Source organism: Aplysia californica, unplaced genomic scaffold (genome assembly GCF_000002075.1).
Source record: "Aplysia californica isolate F4 #8 unplaced genomic scaffold, AplCal3.0 scaffold01208, whole genome shotgun sequence".
In the NCBI taxonomy this organism is placed as follows: domain Eukaryota; kingdom Metazoa; phylum Mollusca; class Gastropoda; order Aplysiida; family Aplysiidae; genus Aplysia; species Aplysia californica.
The window spans coordinates 31,882-53,221 of NW_004798478.1; the positions used below are offsets into that span (position 1 = coordinate 31,882).

At 41.5% G+C, this 21,340-nt stretch overlaps 1 protein-coding gene across 4 annotated transcripts; it reads left to right on the plus strand.

The window, feature by feature from the left end:
• Nucleotides 1-1,928: 1,928 nt before the first annotated feature.
• LOC101859750 (mucin-5AC) lies at nucleotides 1,929-21,111 on the plus strand. Of its 4 annotated transcripts, none has more exons than XM_005112212.3 (12): nucleotides 1,929-2,062; nucleotides 7,935-8,154; nucleotides 8,526-8,634; nucleotides 9,181-9,477; nucleotides 10,498-10,720; nucleotides 11,596-11,966; nucleotides 14,401-14,499; nucleotides 15,945-16,165; nucleotides 16,660-16,754; nucleotides 19,386-19,558; nucleotides 20,027-20,227; nucleotides 20,778-21,111. In XM_005112212.3, the coding sequence occupies exons 2-12, from the start codon at nucleotides 7,945-7,947 to the stop codon at nucleotides 20,954-20,956; spliced, it is 2,178 nt and encodes a 725-aa protein (XP_005112269.1). In that variant the 5' UTR covers nucleotides 1,929-2,062; nucleotides 7,935-7,944; the 3' UTR covers nucleotides 20,957-21,111. The 4 variants fall into 4 exon arrangements, with proteins under 4 accessions (XP_005112269.1, XP_035829307.1, XP_035829306.1 ...); XM_035973414.1 differs by having other exon boundaries at nucleotides 20,781-21,111; XM_035973413.1 differs by having other exon boundaries at nucleotides 9,184-9,477; nucleotides 20,778-21,110.
• Nucleotides 21,112-21,340: the final 229 nt, after the last annotated feature.

Here is a 21,340-nt window from a genome sequence, read left to right on the forward strand (position 1 = left end):
TCTCTCTCTCTCTCTCTCTCTCTCTCTCTGTCTCCCTCTCCCTCTCTCTCTCCACATTGATAACGAGCCATTCTCCCTGCTATAACCGGTTGGGCTCCGATGAGGCCCTGTTATTGCCGATAACTTTTAATAGAGACAAAGAGAAGGAAAAAAACGGGGATTTAAAAAATCCCAGTTATTACCGGATCCCTGTTATTACCGGGCCTGTTACATATATGGTTTCCACTGTATCTGAACTTTATTGTAAAAGATTAACCACGAAGTAAAAATAGCTTTTAGAACCCTCAATTTATTTGTGCAATGGGACGATTATTTTAGTTGTCACATAGATTCTATATCCTATATAAATGGTTCTATGAACTTTTCAATGATTCGGCAATGCTCGGATATCAAAATTTTTATCCCTCTTGGTCCTTAAATTCTTGCCACTCATTTGTTAGGCTAAAGCTCTCATGTAAGTTATTCTTGTCCTACCCTTATTTTAAGTTCTTGGTCTACCTCTGTCTCTTTTTCGTTCCATTAAAAAAAAAAAAGAGAAGCAAATTGTCAAAGCTTGTCCATATCAAGAAAGCAAAACACCCGTACCCCCCGCCCCCACCCCCTTTTCCCTGGCTACGAGCATGTTTTAGGATACAGTACAGGAGTAGCCTGCTAGGCCTTGGTACTGGCGCATATAATAAAGATCGTAGTGTATTGTAGGTTGACGTTACGGATAAGAATAAGAGTTAGGACTGAGACTGTATTTTTAGGGATACGTGTGTTTGAAACAATCGTGGTTTTATGGAAGGGACCAGTTATCCAGAAAATAATTGAGCGAGGAGCAGGGTATGAAAAATGGAAGCAGGACAATACATTGTTTGTACATGTAGATCTAGTAGACTGGCTTGGCCTACATAATATACCGGTAGATTTACCAAAGTATACCATGTAAGTCCACCAGGAGGGCGGAGCACGTACTCCTGTCTGATCACGCTGTTTGGATTTTTTTGAGTTAAAGATCTACTCAAACCACATTTAAAGGGAAAGCAATTGGGGTTGTTGATAGTTTTGAGAGGAACTAGCGAAAACCTGAGCAAAAATATGTGAGAATAGGAGTACTAGGCCTGTGATACTGCCAAAAACTGCCATAGAAGCTGCAGCGTGAAGAAACCAACATTATTGATTGACCTGAGTCAAGGTTCAGAGGTTACGGTTTGTTCCATTTTCTACATTTCTCCCTTTACCGAACTGACTGTTGAAGTGACAACGCCTGGAATGGTTGCCTATATCGTTATGCTTTTATCAAATGTTACAACGGAAGTTTAGAATGTGATTTCAAACAACAACCAGTGACACAAAAGTATGTGAAGGAGAATGACATATTTTGATCGATCTAGGCTAATAATGCGACGCTTAGACTAGAGCCGATGTGTATGTGTAGATGCTTTGCCTACACTACACATTATAATATTAATCCGCGGCTTCGACACACGCTTGCCAACACGGTAATAGCATGCTTCATTTACAACACGGTCATTGTAAATATGAGAATATTGCCCTACATTTGTTGATTTGACTATTGTTAGTTGTTTAAACGATGTTCAACTGTTCTTTTCATCTTTCTGTACCAGACATGACGGTGACAACAGAGTCTACCATTCAGTACGTTTACAAAGTGATGACAAACCGAATAACATACGAGTGACACGATGCAAATGCGCACATGACAAAATAAATGTTAACCTTCAATTTAGATTTTGGTTTTAAATTGTCAAAAAATTATAAAAAATTATGTTTTTAGTGGTTTTTCACTTTGGATTTTGCGCTAAAAGAATAAAGAAATGACTAATTTATCTAAAGAAATTGACCAATGACCCGGAAATGAAAATAGGGAAACAATCTCAAGTCACGTGCCTCCCCACAACCAATCAGTGTCTATTATTATGGAAGCAGAAGCGGTCAAATCTCACGCTCGTGTGCTGTTTCGTTGTGGTTGTTCATATTTTATTCTTTCAGGTATTGCGATCAAGAGGTGCAGATGCCCCATTCTGACAAAATTTATGTAAACTGAGTTTGTCTCTAAGTAAGTACTCTTCATAGATTCTGATTTTTTGGTTATACACTTTGTTTTTGACGTATGTTCATACTGTGTCCCAAGACTGACTTGTCTAGTTTTAGTGTGTACTATCTCCGATGCCTTCTTGTCGATACCGAGCACTGAGCAAGGTAGGGAAGGTATGCCTCCCTTCACAATCTCCGTGGTGTTTGTGTTGAACTAATAGCCTTCTTAAATTTCTTTCACTACATTTTGATAAGAACTTCTCTTATTCTCCATAACTCATTAGTACTGGTTCTTGAATGACAGTATTGACAGAATACCAGACTGTTGGTTTTTTTGGTTTCCCCCATTGAAGTACCATTATTTCTCTACAACCGTAGCATAGTTGTTCACCCCCGTTTTTGAATAGTGAACTCGGCGACAACACATAGTTTACTCTCCTCTTGTCGCAGTCGTCGGTAAGTGTGTAATTTTCGCTCTCTTCCGTCAGCTATTGGGTGGTAAGATTCAACGCAACGCACACACAGGTTGCATTTTGCAGGTCTTGGCTGTCTACGCTGATCGTGTTTTTTTGTGTTGTGATGAACCCGTTGAGTCTAAGTGCAAGTCCAATTTGTTTACGGGTAAAATAGTGTGTTTTGTGAGTCGATTAAAAGATAAGCGAGGTAAATAATGGCGTAGATCAAGAAAGAATGCCGATCGTTATTATTATTATTATTAGTTCAGAGGTTTCAACGAAACGGCTTCCGCCGTGCTCATGACTTTCAAACACAGACGCAAGTACTGCTATCATTTCACACATGGGACAAGACTTAAATTGTATTTGTAATCTGTGGATCAATGATGTTTGACTTTTTCTCGTAGAAGTTTGTGGTTTCTGACCCAGTCTCATCATTTTGTTACTTGATTCAGCGGGATAGGAAAATCTTTAACTTGACTTAGAGATCTAGAATCTATCTATCTAGACTAGATCTAGATCTAGCTTAGAAATTGACAAGGAAGATAGAAAACGTAGGCCTAACCTAAGTCCAGCTTTTCTGGTTTCTCCCTTGGCCCTTGACACTAACAACAGCAAGTGTATAACTGAAGTTGTATAACTGTGTGAACTTTTTAAAGGAAGTGTTTAGACAGTTTTTGTTCACATTGAGTAGCCTAATTATGTGATGGTTAAGTTGATTCTTGTTTCAGTATCATTTAGAGCAAGGATAAGGCCTCTGCTTAAATGTATGATGCGTGGTAGGGCTGCTTAGTGTGCGTTTACATGGAGTTTGTTGATCACCCCTTTGCGCTCATGTATGACCTTACAGTTGCGAGCCCCGTAAAACCCTCTACTATTAACCCCCCCCCAAAAAAAAAACTGAAAAGTCAGAAAAGGGGGAAAAGTACAAAAGTAAGCAACCAGTAAAATTTTACTTTCACAGCCACTTGCTGTGCAAGCAACGAAAACTGCTGCAAATCTATTGTTTTCAAGAAAATATAAAACCTGATTGCAAGTAAGCTTAATCAAATTATGGTGAAAAACAGGGGTGTGTGTGCCCCCTTTCCTTAATATCCCAGATTTAATTAAGGTCATGGGACCATGCCTCTTCCCCCCCTTCCTCCCCTGAAAACACACAATTTGTTAAAAACAAGTGGAATATAACTGCGCTCCATATTGTGTTGCGAACACATGAATAAGTTATAGATCTACTCCCCTCTCATAAGTTGAATCAGTCTTAACGAGTAGTTAAACACATCCCGGGGTTCGAAAGGTCAATTTCCGAATGTTTTGCATTCAAATTCTTCTTTTTACCTGCTCAGTGGTATTCAAAACTTTTTAACTATCCATAAACTTAATTTCATCAGGTAATATCATTTTGCATAAATTTAAGCTCATTTGAAAGATTTTGTACAAGTAAAATGGAAGTCTTGTTTCCTGGCTATCCTTTCGAGCTCCTCATGTCTAAGTGGGTAAATTTTTCCTCTAATTTCATTGGACAAACATTTAGAGCTACCAACTTGACGTGTTTTGAATGAGACGCATCGGTGTAGAACCAAAACAGAATATTCTAAAAGTAGGCCACAAACGCACACAAAGTCAAGCAGACAGACGCGCGCACACACATAAGCTGTGGGAATACGGGACCCTGTCATCACCTGGATGATGCTCAGTGTACGTGCGCTGAGCCAGGGGCTGGACTGGTGCGGGACCGAATGGAAGACGAGGTGCCGAAATACGCTTATAATATTTTTGGGAACATAAATCCGGCACTTGTAGGACAGGAGTTAGAGAGACACACACAAAGAGAGAGGCGTGCGTAAGGGGAAGTTCACGAACGCAGAACACCGAGCACACATACTCACCGATGTTAAAGAGCTCCAATTTACTCGGTGGCAATTGACGCCGTCACCGCGACACTCAATGGCTATTGACATTACCCTATAATATAGTTGGTATAAAAACCATTAATAACTCAGAAAGTAATGATTTGCCATGGAAATGAAGGTCTGCTGACAAAACTAAACTAGAAAGAGGTAACATGGAATATGGACTTGAGAGGGGCCCATGGCCCATAAGTAAAATAACATCAAACAGCCATCTCATTTTCTTGATATTTTAATGATTACTGTTTCCTCCCTTTGGGAAGTGGGGGCTTGCTTTCACTGATAATTTTATGGTTTTATTAGGGATTCCCCGATTGTGGTTCCATCTACAAAGGCGTTGAATGAGTGGTGGAAAAAAGCAGAAGTACCAACTCACTTCTGTACTGAGTACATTAACAATATCAGAAACAGATAAACAGATTCATGTTGATAAAAGTCATAGGGAAGAGTGCTCAGCTACTCGGCTTTCCAAGCGACCACTCTCAATTTACCTGTCATCTATTGCCACTCTGTAAATGCTTGAATAACATCAGACATTCTGCGGAACTTTTTTCTTGCAATTTTTTTAACGAGTATGCTCTTTGAGTACAGAAACTCTTGCCAAGATCTCGAGTCCTATAGGCTGGTGGTTGGTCGGTGCTCTGGTGTAGTTTGCTTCCTTTTTCCTATCAGATATCTATCGTCCTTATTTTTCCTTCTTCTTTTTTGTGTTTGTTACTCTCCTTTAACACCTAATTTTTGGCACTTTATATAGAAGGAAAAGAAATCAAATGAGGTAGTGCTTGATAAAGCCCACATGGGACGCTTAATGTTAAAAACAATCAGGAAACGACAAATGCAGTTTTTGGGACACCTGATTAGACATTTTATAAGGGTCTTGAACATCTAGCTCTCACTGGCAAAATTGAAGGCAAACGAGGCAGGGGTAGGCCCAGAACAACATACTTAGGGAACCTAAACAAATGGGTAACAGGGAAAGATCAGGGAAGCGTAGCTTTTTTGATAGCTTCCAAGCAAAGGAATGAATGGAAAACCATGATCGCCGATGATGATATGACCTTATTGTGTTTCAAGTGCCTTAAAACTCGTTTTACTAAAATAGCCAATGAAGTGATCAATAGCATTCACAGGTATTGCATATCATCAGTTCAAATATGTTAATGCCCAAACACCAGTGAGAAATCTCTTCGAAGATGCATTTTTAAAGGCCATGCGCCAATGAAATGATATATTTCAGTTACACTTACACAGAAATGACATTTCAGTTACACACTCGCGCGCACGCACGCACGCACGCACGCACCAAAAGAAAATTTGAAACCCCCCCCCAACAAACCCCAAACATAACTTGTCCAGTCCTATGTGTCTGAAGAGCGTGAACAAGCTGTCCAACACTTTCATTGTGCTGCACAAGAAGCAGTCTTGCCAATTGTCCGGTTGTCTTGACTTGCTTTTGTTATCCTGATGCACGATGTTTAGGCTGTGTTGCAAAAATGTCCTTTTGTAGCGCTTAACTGGTTGGCGCGCTCTGAGGATCGAAATGAAGGTCTTGAGAAGAAATAACTGTGTGTTTGATCTATATAGGACGAAAGCATGCATTTAATTTGAGTGTGCCTTTGTTTAGGGTACATTTGGGGCTGATGGAGACTAATGTTCAATCGTTACAAGTTACATTGAATGTAAGGTATATTTTGTAAAGTTTATTTAAACTAGGCAACACTGGCAACAGAATTAAAAAAGTGGCCCATGGACCACACATGTGATATAGGTTGAGCAGTTTTTGTTTCAGAGGATAAGTCCTCTGTCCTCTTGCAGAACTAGAACATTTTTGAAAATAAGAGGTGGGGACAGTGTTTAGAGAAATTACTTTTTGATAATCCCGCAACGCTCCCTCGCTCATCCTTAAGTTTCCAATACCCCGTGTCTATCTTGCCTCCTTCTGTCATTTTGCCCTCGTCAAAATGTGCGCTTTAAAGTAGCCGATATTTATAGATATTTATCAATGAGTTAAAACTTTTGGGTAGTATTTAAGTATGGAATGGCTCTCTACTGTTTCTCAACATATTGAATATAATAGGTCTTGTGGAATTTCTCTTGTCAGTCTGCAGGAAAATGTGCTTTAATTCATTTTCTAGCATTACAAAAAAAATCTAAAAATGATGTGTGTTAGCGGTCTGGTTATTCTAAATTATGTGTTTTAAACAGAAGTGAAAATCTGATGTTTTGGTAGGTCTGATGCTCTAATGCTAATAAAGTAAATAAAGGTAAATTTCTTTTTCGATATGTTGTTTCCCTGCATTGTCAAACTTTTTAAGACTGCAGCAGTGTGGTTGGGCGTTCACTAGATGTAACATAAAAAAGAAATTACAAAAGAGAAAGGTACTGAGCACAACTCAGTTTTGATATGGTAATCTTTTTTATATTTTATACATTTTTAGAAAGAATTGTTGATACTTGGGTTTATGATTTATGCTTACTAAACATATATTGCTTGTTTCTGATATTTCCGCCTGTCAGGATCAGCACCAGTGGTTTTGGCAAGCTTTTTTGTTCAAATTCTTTACCATGCTTTACCTGAAAACTATTGAAATATTTTTATCTCATATTCCTTGAAAGTTTTAAGGGGAGGAGCGACCCTTGATTTTGCAGATTTTTGGTCAGGCTATGCAAATTTTCTGTTGCTGATTTTTGAAGATCAACCAGTTTTTTGTCCTAAAATAGCATGGATACATTGGAGAAAGTGTTTATTCTCCACGTAAATTGACTTTGAAAACATGACGATGAGTTAATATAGTGAATTTTCACAATAATAGTCAGTTTTCGAAAAATGTAATTTTTTTGCCGTTTTTTCCCTACTCCTTCCATAGTTTTCATCATTTTGAGATGAAACTTTCAGGAGACATAGATGGCAAGGCTGCCATTAATGTAACAGAGATATTTGCGAAAACAATAACACTTTTCCATTGGCAAGCGGTTACGCAACCTAAATTTTTAAAAAGTTTTTTATACTTTGGGAAAATTCTCATATATTTTTTTCTTTTCAACTTATTGAAATAAGCTTGCTGTTACTCTGATAGGGTCTGGTTCAGGTATACTCTCACCAAATGTGGTCAATCGGTAAATAAGAAAGCCTTAGGGATTTGAAATTCATTGTCTATTTTAAAGATGGCAGCCGTTTCCATAGCAACCGCTGTTGCTATCCCAAAATAAAATGGCGTATCAAGAGATTTTACTATGCCTAACTTAAATGTGTACTTAGATTTGATCTTGGGCATCAGACATAGAAAATGGTCCTCAAGGGCAGCTCCTCCCGTTAATAAGCTTTACAGCACTCGCAACACAAATAGGTCATATATATAAGTGCATAAGATTTGAGGTGTTACTGGAAAGTAAAATACAAAGAAAAAAAGGATAGGAGAAATACAAGGTCGATTGCTGCTTAATAGGAAAGAGGGAGCAAACTATACCAGAGCGTCTTCCAACCACCCACTCCAGGTGTTTAATTTTTGTCACTCCACCCCACCCTCTCCAGTAAATTACTGATGAGCAAGAGTAAACCAGGTGGAGGTGGTGGCGACCGAAAGGGCGAGGGAGTGAGAGAAGGCGATGCTCCGCGACTGATCTCTTCGCAGGCAGTCACGGCGGGTGTTCCCACCCCCAGGCCCACGCTCGCCGTCGGGGGGCCTGGCCACACCTTCATTGTGCAACCCCAGCATGGGAGCCAGCACCACGACGTGAAAAACTTTGCAGCGGTGAGCAAGTTTTGCTGATCATTTGAGGTCTCATTTCGTGTAGTAGTCGTGACGTCATCTGTATTTCTGATGAATATGAAAGTTTGTTCTCATTTATTTTTATTATGCCTGTAACATGGGTTTGGCAAATGTATGCTTCTTTGGAAAATCTGCCGACCAAATTTGTATGCTTGTATGCAATTGCTAATACATTGTTCATAATTAAATCTTTATTGCTGAGACAATTCGTCGCCTCAGAACTATTTTGTCCCAAGTGTACTTAAGTAAAGAGGCATGTTGGACCAAATAGTTCTTTAATTTGTCAAAGAATAGGAGAGAGAGAGAAAGAGGGGGAAAAGTATTATAGCAGACTGACCTTTTTCCCTCCACAGAAGCTGACGCGCCCCATAGCCCCAGCTCCTCCCACCCAGGCAGCTCCAACTATTGTAGGGAGGACTGTGCAGTCTTCCCAACCGAATATTCCAAGCATCATTTCTTCTTGTGAGTTTCCAGTTTATTGATATTTGGATTATCTTACCTTATAAATTTGATTATTTTTTGGGGTGCAAGTTGGTATGGTTTTGTTATTGGGTGGGGGAGAGAATGTGGTATAGTTCCTTTTGGGGGGAGGGGGGTTGTTGTTTGTCGCATCCATTGATTGAATTATCACATTTATATATTCACTTTTGTTTTCTCATTTTAATAGAACTTAATAGATATTTGGAGATTGGCAGATAAAGGGTGTGTTGAAAATGTTTTTTCTGGATTATGAGATGATTTGACTGTGCATTGAGAACAAGAAAATGGTACAGATCTCTACTCCTCTTTTTCTCACCTTCTGTCTCTCTTTCTCCTCCTCCTCCTCCTCTCTCTCTTTCTCTCTCTCTCTCTCTCTCTCTCTCCACCCCTCTCACCCCCCCTCTCTCTCCTTAACTCTCTTTCCCCACCCCCACCAAATCACCCCTCCCCTCAATACCAGTAAAAGTGAATAAGCAAGAGATGAGGACTGTATTTTTTTGGTTCCCTTCCCCCTCCCGTCCCCCCCAGCAGTAGGTCGCAGTCCCACGGAGGGTCTAGTCAGCCTGAACCTGGTGAGCACCACAGGGACCAGTGGCCTGGGCACCATCACCCACACCCCCATCACCGTGCCCGTCACCCTGCCACAGGCCAACGTCTTGCAGCTAGGCTCCAGTGCCGGCGCAGTTTCTGGTACCTCCACCGTGGTGCCGCAGGGCATCCCGGGTTCGATTCCCATCAACATGCTGAGAGGGGCGGGGACTGGGCAGCAGCCTCAGCCTCAGATTCAGGCGTTTGCCTCAAATTTCCAGACTCACCTGCCCAGAGGTAAGTTCTCTCTTTTGACACTTTGTGGTCACTTGGCGCTATGATGTGCTGCGCCAGGCCCGAGAAGTTCATTGCAGTCACTCTCTTGGTTGGGTGACCAGATGGGGTATTTTGCTCTGTTGGCTGTGTGGCTGCAAATTAATTATTGTTAGCAGTAGTAGTTGGAGTTCTATATCACTAGCTGTTAAAATATATTAAGCTCCCAATTTAAAAAAAAAATTTCAGTTTCTTAATCTGTGGTATTGGTTGCGTGTGGATTATCTTTTCATTTTTATACTAGGCTCTACTTTGAGAGATGAAAATAATAGTCTAACATGCATATATAACGAAATCAGTAGGATGTGGAAATCATTTCATTGTGTAAGAATTATGCAGTATACATGTTTTGAATACGAAGAATGTACGTGTATAATAACAAGTTCTGGACCTGAAAGTCTGTTAGATGTATGCTCCTTTTGCTATTTGGCCACTAGATTGTAGTGGGACCTATTTCATCTGTTGACATTTGTGTTAGATTTTGTGCTCATGCTAGAGTTCTATATTTAGATAGTAGTAAGAAAGAGAATGAAGAATCGATAAGTTGGAATTACGAAAATGGGTTTCATGGTTTAGTTACTTAAGCTTATATCAGTGGCTCAGTTGTGTCTGTTGATGTAAAGCTGCAGGTGGATCCGGCTGAGCCGCTGTGTTAGGGTGGATACAAAGACATAAATTATAATATCCTTGACCGGGCTCTTTCATGGCTGCAGCTCTTTGCTCTCTCTAAAAACTTGGTTGCGCTGGTTTGCGCTGTGGGCGCACAAAAAGGGGAAAACGTAAGGCTGACTATTTGTGCACGTTCGCAACCTTTCTCCTCTCTACCCTTCATTTGGTTACAAAAGGAGCCAAATAGTGTGTCCACAATGAACCAGGATTCCATGGAGAGCGCACAGTTGTGGATATTATAATACAAGTCTTTATAGTACCGGTGCCGCAGTTGCACGCTGTCGCTGAACGCAGCAGGGTTTTTCTCCATCATAGGTACCACCACCCTGTCGGTGCCCAAGTCGCCGGCCATCTTGCGCCAAGGCGCCTCGGCCAGTCTACAAATCCCCACCCCAGGCCTGAGCGCCGCGGTCAACCTGCCCATGGCCCGGCAGCCCATGCTGCAGACGAAGACCAGCACGCCGCAGGCCACACGCTCCCCGTCCCCGGCCATCGGGGGTCAGCCCGTGCCCCAGGCCCAGCCTCAGGACTTGTCCAGGTGAGTGTGTAGTTTGTGGGTCTGTCCAGGTCAGTGTGTAGTTTGTGGGTCTGTCCAGGTCAGTGTGTAGTTTATGGGTCTGTCCAGGTCAGTGTGTTGGATCTGTCCAGGCGTGTAGTTTGTGGGTCTGTCCAGATGTGTGTGTAGTTTGTGGGGTCTGTCCTGGTGAGTGTGTAGTTTGTGGGGTCTGTCCATGTGTGTAGTTTTGGGTGTGTTCAGGTGGGTGTGTAGTTTGTAGGTCTGTCCAGATGTGTGTGTACTTTGTGGGGTCTGTCCAGGTGAGTGTAGTTTGTCGGTGTGTCCAGGTGTGTGTGTTTAGTTTTTGGGTCTGCCCTTGTGCGTAGTTTCTGGGTCTGGTGCTATTGCATTGGAACATATGACACAGGGCAACTCATTGCGAAATTAAAATGCTTGTGACAATTCAAATGGGCAAGAATTTATTTGTTTGCTGTATAACTCATTTATTATACACAGTCATTGTTATTCCACAATCGAGCATGTCAATTTTTTTAGGTTTCTCGGCGATTATGTGTTCAAATGAAAAATCGTCTGTACTGAAGTAATGGATCTTATTTGGGCCTTTTATTTCTGTGTAATTTTCTCAAAAGTAAAAAAAAAGAGACTTGGGAGGTTGGCGGGTGCTCTGGTGTGATTTGCTCCTTCTTTCCCATCTGTCGTCCTGATCTCTCCTCCTTTTTTATGTTTGTTACTCTTTTGTAACACCTCTAATCTTCGGCACTTATATGACCTTATTGGGTTGCAAGTACCGTAAAACTCTTAAAACTAAAAGAAATTACTTGTTTGTGGAATGACACAGAGTCTCTGCGGGTTCAGTCGGGAGTGTTGTTGTCATGTCCAAGTTGTTTGATCCCCAGAGCCAGTTTCCCCCTCCATGGCTCCATCGCTCCGGTGACCTCGGGGAACCCCGGCCCCCAGCTCCCCATGCACATCACGCTGAACCGCATGGGCACGCCCGTGGCACAGGACGGTCGCACCATTCCAGCGCAGGTCCCTACTGACGCAGCCACGGTCGCCAGCGCCACTGTCAGCCTCCAGCAGCGGATCAGTGTGTCTCTGTCCTCAGACACGGGCCTGCAGCAGCGGCTGGCGGCAGACATAGCCCGCTCCAACCTGACCTTCACCTCCCAGGCGGCCGCGGCCAAAATGAACCAGCAGCCGCTCGGCCCGCAGGCGAAAGTGATCTCCTCGCAGCCCCTGGCCCAGCATATGGCCGCCATGAAATCGGGTAAGTTTGCTCATGTCTGTGTTCTATATTCTGAACATGGGTCTCAATATTCCGCTATTTAGTGGATTTCCGCTACCGCCATTTCTTCCGCTAAACCACCACTTTCTGTACATAATCAAGATTGTAAATATTTGGTAAGTGACTCTTACTTGAAATTACCTTCCAAACCCTCTAAATGTGGGTGGTTGGTGGGTGCTCTGGTGTGGTTTGCTCCTTTTCCTATCAAACACCTATTGTCCTGATCTCTCCTCCTTCCTTTTCATATTTGTTACTCTCTTGTAACACATCTAATCTTCGGCACTAATATGACCTTATGGTGTTGCAAGTCCCGAAGACAACTTAAACTAAATATCCTCAGATTGGTATGAAATAACCTTGCTTTGATAAATTGATGGTTTTTAATAGCAATGACAATGAAAACTTTAATTTTCATCCAAATTGCTTAAAAATGGACTCAAATGAAAATAGAGTAAATTCTAAGAACTATGGTTTTTAAAAATTAAAAATCCATTGATAAATAAAAAAGTTATTGGGATTTTTGTTTGCAAAATGTTGGAGGACCTTCATATAGGAAAAAATCGCCAAAATGTGGGACATGTTTTGGTGTATTTTGAGGAAAAACTGTTCATAAGTCAGTAATGAATTGGAGCATATGAATGAAACTTGGCATCTCCATGTGATTTTTAGTGCCGAATCTAGTTCTGCTATCACTTTTTCGTTGTCTTCATTACTTTGGATCTTAAAGACTGATATTTGCGTGAAATTTGTTGAATTGCGTGACATCGTTTTTACCGCGACGCGATCACCCCTTCTAAAACTCAGTAAAGCGCTATCGGGAAAACCCGCGATGTAGTCATCGGTGACCCATTTGGTTATAGGCAGCCAATCACATGCCGCCTAGCGATCACGCGCCTCTTGCGTGCCGGCACCTCGCGTTTGGAATGCGCTATCAAGTTTCTAGATCTAGGGTTTTATCAATGGATGGGTGGTAATTTTAAGTTGGTACGGAAAATCTACTAAACGCAGAGATCTAAAATTTTACAGCAATAAAGAAGACATGTGGGGCGCTTGTGTGGTCGGCGATCAACCCGCAGCTCCGCTTAGTTTTCGAACCGCAGAGGAAATTCGCACAAACGCGGCAATATCTCCGGTTCTAGTAATCATTCGGGATTGAACGCTGGCATGTCGTTAGTTTAACCTTTCTTCTGGTTGGTTGCCGAGTTTCATTTATTTTCGTCCAGGAGTTTTCCCGTAACTAAACTTAGAAGAGAGTCACTTCTGATTCCGAGCGGCCCTAAAAATACCCCTCGCGCGGAGGCCGATTTCCGGCACAAGGCGCAGCGGGCGATTGGCATTGCTATTTTTATTTCAGCATTCTTGGGTTACACAGTGTAATGATAATGGGTGTCTCGCGAAAATGGTCTTCTGTCACGATCTCACTCAAAGTTCCTCTTTTTTTAAAATTCCAAGTTGAGATCAATGGCTATATTACCATGTAGGCCCGTAGGTTTGGACATGTCTCTATCCTATATCGCCATGAAGTCGGGAAGGTGTGGTCTTGTCCATCTCGATATCTTATATCGCCATGAAGTCAGATAGGTTTGGTCATGAGTATAGGAATCCTGAGCACAGGGCTCAATGTATTATTTGCTGATGTAAAAGCAAGAAACCGTAATATTAAAATAATTGAGATGATGTGAATAATGCACAAAAAGAAAAAAAGAAAAACAATGCACACACAATGAAAATGATAGCCCCTACTGGGTGAGTAAAGTAAGTGCTCCTGTAATTACTCGAGAACTCTTAGGTTTTGGGCTTGAGTGAGTATGTAAAAATAACTGGAGTAAGTACTCAGAGGGGCTAAATACTAGAGTGGGTGTGAGTACATGTACACCCTTGGTTTTGAGGGCTCCAGTTGTTTACTTTCCCTCTGTTGTTTTTGTCAGTCTGTTTTGCTTTTTCTCAGTTGTAAGTAGCCGTTAACTTCTTTTTAAAAATTGGTCATTGTTAATATGAAGTCTTGATAGCTTTCGGCTCACATATTAACAAAAATAGTCACAGGAAGAGGTAATTTTGTTCTGTGAAAGATGACTTTGGAAAAAATTCTGTGTGGGTGGTTGGCAGGTGCTCTGGTGTGGTTTGCTCCTCCTTTCCTATCGAATATCTATCATCTTTATCCCCCCCCCTTCTTTTTTGTGTTTGCTACTCTCTTGTAACACTTCTAATCTTCGGCACTTATACGACTTTATTGTGTTGCAAGTGCTGTAGAACTCTTACGAAAAATCCCCCAAAAAGCTTCTCTTTTAAAATTGATCATTGTTGATATGAGGTTTTGATAGCTTTCGGCTCAAATGGTAACAATAGTAATCACAGGAAGAAGTAATTTTGTTCTGTGAAAGGTGACTTAAAAAAATTCTACTGTTTTGTATTTCAGTGAACCTTGCTGTGTCCACTCCAGTCATGATTAACTCCATCAACCCATCCATGGCCACCGCCACCACCACCATTGCCTCGTCCGCTCCAATTCCAATTGGTGAGTCTGCTGCAGTGTGTTTCTTCCTAGGTCTTGTAATGGGGAACTGACAGACAGACAGACACGCACACACATACTTGCGCTCGCATGCACACACACTGGACAGACACACAAACACACCACCCTGCTCCCCCCTTCACCCCATTTGAAAACAAAGGAATTACTGGTTGAATAAAAACTTAAGTTATGCTCACAATTTCGATGATGGCTGCCATATACCTTGTTGTCTCGGCATCTAGAGTCTCAAATGAAGAATGAATTAACATAACCTATTTTCTTCCTTGTTACTTATAAGTGTGAGACATTAGATGGATTTCCAGAAAGTTTTCAAGGTTTTAGAATCACCACCAATGACCCCAAGCTGCTGAAATGTTTCCAAAAAAAAAAAAAAAAAAAAGAATAAATTTTGTGCCATAATTTTGTAAAATGCCACTTGAAAGTCCCTAATTTATTTATTGGGAGGGTTCTTAATTTTGCATCAAAATCTCCCTTTTCAGTTGAGGTTAAGATTCTGAGGTGTTTTCAGCAACTAGTCTCAAATTAGTACTTTGAAGGCAGCTGTACTCAACAGTTTCGGAAGCCCTTTTTTTTTTTGGCTGTGCCTTGCTTTAATGTTTATCATGAAGTATAGGTGAACAGAATTAGGAAAGAAGATATGTGAGGCAGCGTGGTGGAATCAGGCTCTCGTCAAAATAATGAAATCGAAGAAAACAGCAGTTTTTTCCCTGCTTTAGCAATTTTTATCAAATTTCTGTTTTTTGGTTCAACACCTTTTATGTCCATTTACAAACACATTCCTTTGAGGATGTCACCGAAAACGTTGATTAAAGGTACAAAAATATATATTTACAGTTTCTAAGGACTCTCCAGCTTTGGAATTAACCAAGCTTTAGCGGCCATTTTCTCGCAAATTTTGCCTCTTAAATCAGGTGACTCCCACCTCCTTCAATCCAAAATATGTCCACTTCTGTTGAAGATGGATGGGTAATTTTTTCATTGAAAGCAAGCTTTAAGATGATACCAATAACTCAATATGCCCAAAAATTGACGAGAGCCTGATTCCACCACGCTGCCTCACATATTGCCTCCGCTTTCTACACTAGGGAGGTTGTCGTTTGCCACCCACAGTGCCAGTAAAAGTTGGTAATGTATTTTCTGTGAGTGGTTGGCGGGTTCTCTGATGTGGCTTGCTCCTTCTTTCCTATCAAACATCTGTCGTCCTTATCTCTCCTCTTTGGTTTGTTTGTTTGTTACTCTCTTGTAACACTGCTAATCTTCGGCTCTTCTATGACCTTATTGTGCTGCAAGTGCTCATATGACCTTATGCAGTTGCGAGCGCCGTAAAGCCTTACTAAAACTTAAAAAAAAAAAAAAGCAAGTGCTGTAAAAGTCTTTACTAAAGCTATAAAAAAGTTATTTTCTTTCTTTCTTTTGTCCTTGTGCAGCATCCCCATCCACGTTGCCAGCTGGCCACTCGTCCTCAGCTGTCGCGTCCCTGCAGTCATCCACATTGCCTCTTACAGCATCCTCCTCCTCATCATCGTCGTTGCCGTTGTCATCATCTACTGCGGCGACCTGCGACCCCGGCCTGGTGCGACAGGAGCAAGCAGTGGTCCCGTCCTCACAGACGCCCGCAGGGGGCATCATCATCTCTCCCGAGTTTCAGGTAAACCTGGCCATCCCTATGTGGTAGTTTTCGTTAAGCGCTTCACGGTACTTGCCACTGACTGAAGTGTCTTTAGGACATTCCCAAAGGGGGGATATTAACATTTCTTATGCTCAGTAGAAATGTAAATGGGCTGTTTCATCAATGTCATGCTCATAGTCATACTGTGGCGGAGCAACATAGGGGGAACTGCTTTTTCTTTCCTCGTCCGTATTATCGTCATTTTCCTCTACTTCTTTTGTATGTTGTCGCTCTCTTGTGTACGGCTTTTCATGGGTGCCTTGATAGTTGAAGCAGACTTTGTGCTGTTGAGGTGAGAAGAGTAAGCCTGATTTCCTGTATGAATTTCTCTGTTGACATCCACCCCTTGATGCTCATCTCACCTTATGCAGTTGTGAGCGCCGTAAAATCCTTCTAAAACCAGAGAAACAGGAGTGTGTTGTCAGTGGAGAAAGGAGGTGAAATATTCCAGTGTGTCCGTTTTGTCTCCACAGGCCAGGCCACCTGGTTCCATCATCACCATGACAACCCTGGCCTCCTCAGTACAAGGAGGGGCCACGCCCACTGTGATTTCTCATCCTGAAAATAGGTGAGTAGCTCGCTGCGCCATTTTTCGCCCGATTCTGTTAATTTTAGCAAGCGTGACTCAGCAGCCCGCCGGAACTCCCCGGCTTGGGGGTCAAGGGGTTAATGTGCCCTGAAGCGATTTTTCCGGTTTTGGTTAAGAAGTTTACATTTTGTCTACGTTTTAAACGATATAATTCTTCCCCATCCCATACAGCAAACCATTCCACTGATTTACTAAAAGCTCAATGTCTTGAGATTTATTCTACGTTTGAAAGGTTAATTTCTGTGCCTTAGTTTTTGTTCTAGACGAGTGTTTGTAGAGTACCCAATTTGTCCTATTTTAGTTACAAACTTATAAATAAATGATTGTTTATTTAAGAACAGTATGACAGATCTCTCCAAAATTTGTGTTAAACTGACTAGGAATATCGTATCTTTTACCATGAGAAATCTTACATCTGCGCAAGTAGTAATAGTCATGTTATAAGAGAAGAAAGATGCACATCTGCATTATTTAACTAAAGACAACTGGCGTTAGCTCTTGTTTTACCATTAACCCATTACACCCTAGCTCGCCCGGGATCGCCCGGGAATTCCCTTACGCGCTCCACCCTGACTCGCCTGGAACCGCCCGCGCCGACCCAGCGTCTTTAGAAACGAAAGTCTCGCCTTGACGAGACTCTGGGGCCGGGATTTTGATTTGCATAGTATAGCAAAAAGTTTCTTCTTTCGTTTGATACCGAAACGAAATTTTTCGGGCCAGTAGTTTTAGTATTAGAGCTGATCGAAGTGCGATCGCGTTACCGACACTTCGAAAGTGTCTCGACTTGTTGAAAAGCGACACAATTGAGTTCGAAAACGGAAATAACGATGGATTTGAGCAAAAATGAGCATGTGACAAATCAGATGGCTCAGATTTTGATGAAAACGTTGTAGGAAGAGTTTGGGGCGATTCCGATTGATCAGACGGAGAAAATCTAGAATTTAGACCTAGGGCCCGACCGCGAGGCTGAGAGTAAGAGTGACTGGTCGGACACCCCGATTGAACTAAAGTTAGAACATTTCCAACAGTTTGCGCATACATAAAGTTATATTTTTCTGAAACTACATTCAGTTTTCTTTTTAACTTTTATTTTTTCAGGATTTTTGGAATTTGTTTAGTATTTTTAAAATGTGTTTTTTAAAGGCTTGTATTCACAGGAGGTGGGTTCTTTCCCCTTGCTTAGGATCTAACAATGGACTTCCCGTCCAGGCCCTTAGGGTGTAATGTGTTAAACAAGAGAAAGTTACTCTGCATTTGTTCAGGAATCATGCTGTGTCTGTCGCAGCCTCCATGCAACTACTAAGAAAGATATATTATGCGATTACTTAAAAACAAAAAACTGTGTAAATACATGGGTAGAAATAAACTTCCTATTTGGAATAAATATAATAACAGATAATGCATTCATTCTTAGTTTTTGTGTTGGAAATATGCGGGGACACTTATGAATGTCAAGAAATCAGTTCGTCAGTTATTGCAAATGGCCATAGAAATGAAAATAAAAGCTGGAAAAGTCTGATGTTCCTTCAGGGTCACTGGAAAGCTAGAAATTATTCTTATAACCCAATTACGAGAAGTCATCCTGGTTATTCAGTCAACTTACTAAACCTAGACTTAGCGTTTTAAGAAAGTAAAGGATTTCTAGAGTGTAAAGATACTGTTCGTGAATGACATTGTAGATGTATAATAGCATAGATTGTGAAGCTCATAGAGCTTGCTGTTGAGCGGGGGTTTGCGCTATACAAATGCTATCTATTATTAGATGTATTCTGGCACTAAAGTTGATTTTTCGCAGAGAGACTTCATGGTAATTTTATTAGACTTTCGAGAAAATATGCAAATATTCACCGATATATTAGACACATAAAGTTGTATTTAGAGGAATTACTTTACAGTGAATTGTATGCCAGATGGATAATATTGCAAAATTACAGCTTCTATTATATGCGCTGATACCATCTTTTCTGAGTATCTGCACCATACCAATGTTATGGCGTTCATGTTCCAAAAGTTCGACAGTTTTTGTCGTGCCAGTTTATTTTTATATTGCCCTTTTTTTTTCTTTCACACTTATCCAATAAATTTTACAATTTAGCATGGCTGACTTCAGCGCTTCAAAGGAAATAACCAGACAAGTTACAATGTCCGTTCTGTATTGAGTCTTTACTGCAGAAATGAGTGCTTTAGGTGCATTGAATTATAATTACTATAAATACAAGGATACACCTAGAACTGTACGTTAAAAAGTATCCAAAATTAAGTGAGCCCAGACAGAATGGCGACAGGAACCCCCGCTGCAACTAAAATTCCACTGCCAGTGCGCAGTGAGCTGCCAGCCAGTACGCAAAAATTGTACTTAATACGTTTTTAGGGATGTAAGTACGAAAGTCCATTGGTGATACAATAAAGAATGAAAAGAACATTCACACTCAAAATTATGAGCAGTTTTAAGAAAGACAACGTTTTTTCCCTCTTTTTTGTGAAAATCATTGTTCTCTGACATGCGTAAGACAGCGAAGATTGTGTTTGAAGCGAAATCTGTGTTAGACACTTTTGCAAAGGCAAACTGTAAGTTGACTGTATTTTACAATATTTTGTGTTGGTGACTAGGTCAACAAGCCACAGCCAACAGCAGATTGGTATCGGACCAAGCGACCCGATGTGGTACCAGCACTTTGTCTACCAGCAGGGCACTCAGGCGCCCTTGGTCTCCCAGGCCACGTCCACCATCGTGCGACCGGGGACCAGCACCTTCGCCTTTTTACCTTCACAAGGCAACAAGTGTAAGTGGTCGGCTTGTCTAATGATGCTGTTATTCTTTTTTTAAAGTGTGTTTAAACACAACATTATCAGCAACTTTCAAGTGATTTTTCATAACAGTGGCTCCCAACTTCAAGTTGTATGCTTAATTGAGGTTTGGGGGGGGGGTTATAGAAGTTGCAGGATATAATTTAATTTCTAACTTTTTTATGGCATGTTGAAGTGTTTGATGATTATGTGTCAAAATAAATACTTTTTAATCCATTCGTAAGCTTGTTTGACAATTTTTTGAAACCATATAAAAAAAAAATTAGTCTTATCTTCTTTCTTTGTTCGACTCTGTAGCTGCACCCCTGATCTTTTGCACTTATGACTTTATTGTTTTTGCAAGTTCTATGAAAGTCTTACTAAAATGAAATAAAAACTGGTTGAATGAATGTGAAGAATATATCATTTACTGTGTTTCTGTTTTTTTGTGTTTGATCTGCCAGTACAAACCCCGACGTCCAACCTGACAGCGACGCAGCTGGCCCACCATGCCATGTCCGTGTCTTCTACGGCCGTCCGCTACAACACCAACATGATGGTCATGGACCAGATGAGACAGCAGCAGCAACAGCCGCAGCAACTACCGCTGCACTCAGGGTTCAGCACCAGCACAACCGCAACCTCCTCTGTCGGGGAAAAATTGGGTGAGTCGCAGAGATGATGAGACAATGCAGTCGAACCTGGTGTAATTGCCACCTGTTCAAGAGTATCACCTGTACAAATGACCGTTCCCACTCCCTGTGTTAGAAAAATGTAATGACACTGTCCAAGATGTCCACCTGTCTAAGACAACAACTTTTTTCCTTGACAAAGGATGGCCGTCTGGGACAATTTCAACTGTATTTTTGTTCTGTGTGTGGGGACCCATTTTGAAAAGTTTTGTAAGGAAATAGGATTAAGTGCTGTGTACTGTTATAGAAAAAGAAAGTTGTATTTTTCTTCTGGTTGCATAAATATCTTTAGTTATTTCATAAGAGTTTGTGCATGCTAGCCAACTGTCCCAAATTTTCTGGGACTGTCCCGGATTTGGCAGTCCAAAACGCAAAAGGACATTTTAGCGCCCCACACCTGAACTAGTCCCACTTGATGTCATTTTTTGTTCTTTGTTGCATATACTGGTATCGTAACGTTGGATGTCCCTGATTGTTTTGAAAAAAGTTTGCCAGCCTGGTGTATGCTCCGTGTTTGTTTCAGCAGCCAACCTGGCGTCCCGTGCGACGGTGGCCAGCAGCATCTACACGGCCTCGGTGGGCGTCCAGTCCCAGATGTCCGGGGGTAGCGGGGGCTCGGGGGGTCTCAGCGCCGTGCCCGTCTCTAACCCCAGCTCCTCCCCGCGACCCAGCATTCTCAGGAAGCGCACCAGTGAAGCGTAAGTTCTCCTGCCTTCTTCTTAAAGCAAGGGTATAATAATGTTCATAATAATGATGATAATAATGTATTAGTGCAGTAGTCTCCCCCTAAGATCTTGGTGCTCAGGAGCAAGGTAAATGCGGGATCTTAGGCGGACCAGGATCCTAGCCGAAGAACCCAGGGAAGAATCTATGGTGACCCATGTTAAGGCCCATAATCTGTAAAATGGTCTCCCTCCACCCTAAAATGAACTGACGTGCCCCCTTGGGTGGGTTTATGACATATGACGAGCAAAGAGTGGTTAACCTTGATGACCTATCACAGTGCAAAGCGGCATGAGACTGTTCTATCGTGACTTTCAAGATCTACGCTTATCCAGTTCCCCGTCCCCTTTACCTGTCGAAAAT

Coding starts and splice junctions, on each gene's coding strand:
- LOC101859750 (XM_005112212.3), top strand. CDS start 7,945: ATGAGCAAGAGTAAACCAGGTGGAGGTGGTGGCGACCGAAAGGGCGAG. Junction 10,721..11,595: donor CAGCCTCAGGACTTGTCCAG/GTGAGTGTGTAG, acceptor TTTGATCCCCAG/AGCCAGTTTCCCCCTCCATG. Junction 16,166..16,659: donor TCATCTCTCCCGAGTTTCAG/GTAAACCTGGCC, acceptor TTGTCTCCACAG/GCCAGGCCACCTGGTTCCAT.